This window comes from Suricata suricatta, chromosome 14, assembly GCF_006229205.1.
Source record: "Suricata suricatta isolate VVHF042 chromosome 14, meerkat_22Aug2017_6uvM2_HiC, whole genome shotgun sequence".
Classification (NCBI taxonomy): Eukaryota; Metazoa; Chordata; class Mammalia; order Carnivora; family Herpestidae; genus Suricata; species Suricata suricatta.
The window spans coordinates 46,284,445-46,285,730 of record NC_043713.1 but is presented as its reverse complement, the minus strand read 5'-3'; the positions used below and the strand labels follow the sequence as shown (position 1 = coordinate 46,285,730).

Below are 1,286 nucleotides of genomic sequence, written 5' to 3'. Positions count from 1 at the left end.
ACCAGGGGTCTGGCTGGGAATGATGCAGAGCTCATGGCTTCACGCCTGAGCTCCAAATGAACCAAGGAGCAACCAAAGATGGAAAACTGTCCTGGGTGAGCCCCCATTTCCGTCCACTTCCCCCCTACCTTTGGGACTTGGTAACCCACATGACTAAGGAAGGAAGAAAGCTCCTCCGTATTCAGTGCAGATGCAAAAGTGAAGGTCTTTGCCCTGACTGACTGCGGCCATCCAGGGAGAGGATCCTGCCATCCCCTCACGTCCCCAAACATGCACATTCTCGGGTCAATTTTACCAAAGGTAAAATTGAATGTGGATGCTAGCGGGCTCATTGACACCGTGCGGAGGACTGTGGCGGGGCTGGGCCCGGACTTGGAGAGGTGAAACGCCTGGCATTGTCTCTGCGTGACCTCAGCATGTGAAATCATAAAGCCAGGCTACAGAGAGTGGGGACTGAACTAAGGAGTGGCCCCTGCCACTCTGGAAGCCAAGGCTGGCCCAGCAGGAGCACCCATTTCCCACCCACTGGATAGAAGGCAGCACCCAGGATTGCAGTAAGCCTCCCTCCTCCTCCTCTTCGCTGTGGCCTCCTGGTCATGAGTCAGGCCTAAGGGATGACCCCCCAGGCCAAGCCAGAGTGCCAGCCCCATGCCCATTGTGTTTTGGCTGAGTGGACTGATGTTGCATTGGTCCATGCCTCACTAGGGCCGATTTCCTGTAGCTTCTTGGAGGTAGATGGAACACCCTGTCTAGGTCTGGTGTCCTTGGAATCGGTGGCCCCTCGGAGGGCTGGCTCTGGTCTGGCCAGGCTGGTGGCCGTTCCCAGCCATGTGAAGGAGAGCAGCTCCTGTTTCGGGTAGAAGCTGGGGAGAAGAGTGCTCCTGTGGCGAACAGGGCACGTGTTGGGGGTGGGAGGCAGGTGGAGCTCCTGGCTCCACACTGACAAATGCATGTTCCAAGGGCAGGGGCCTACCTGGAGGATGGGCCGGGCCTGGGTCAGTTGGAGGAGGTGGTGAGGCATCCAGGCAGGGAAGAGCCTGGGAGAGGTGAGGGCTTGCTCTGAGAATGGCTGAGGGCCACCGTCTGAAGTGGCGTGGGGGAGAAGGGATGTGGCCCCTTCGCTCTGAGTGGCGGGCCGTCCTTGCGGGGCCTAGGGTGGGAGGAGCCATGACCCAAGTCACATTTGAGGATGATCCTTGTCAGAGGGCATAGAGAATGGGCTGATTCAGGGTAAGTGGAGGCCATTGCCTTTGACCCAGACAAGAGGAGTCTGGACCGAGGTGGGC

The 1,286-nt window shown here is 58.6% G+C and overlaps 1 protein-coding gene across 1 annotated transcript in view; it reads left to right on the top strand.

The window, feature by feature from the left end:
* Nucleotides 1–1,286, top strand: part of LOC115277423 (laminin subunit alpha-3-like) — a 225,862-nt gene that overhangs the window by 221,239 nt on the left and 3,337 nt on the right. Inside the window, 2 exon segments of the mRNA XM_029921574.1 lie at nt 706–856; nt 961–1,046. Of these exon segments, the coding sequence (XP_029777434.1) occupies nt 706–856; nt 961–1,046 (237 nt within the window).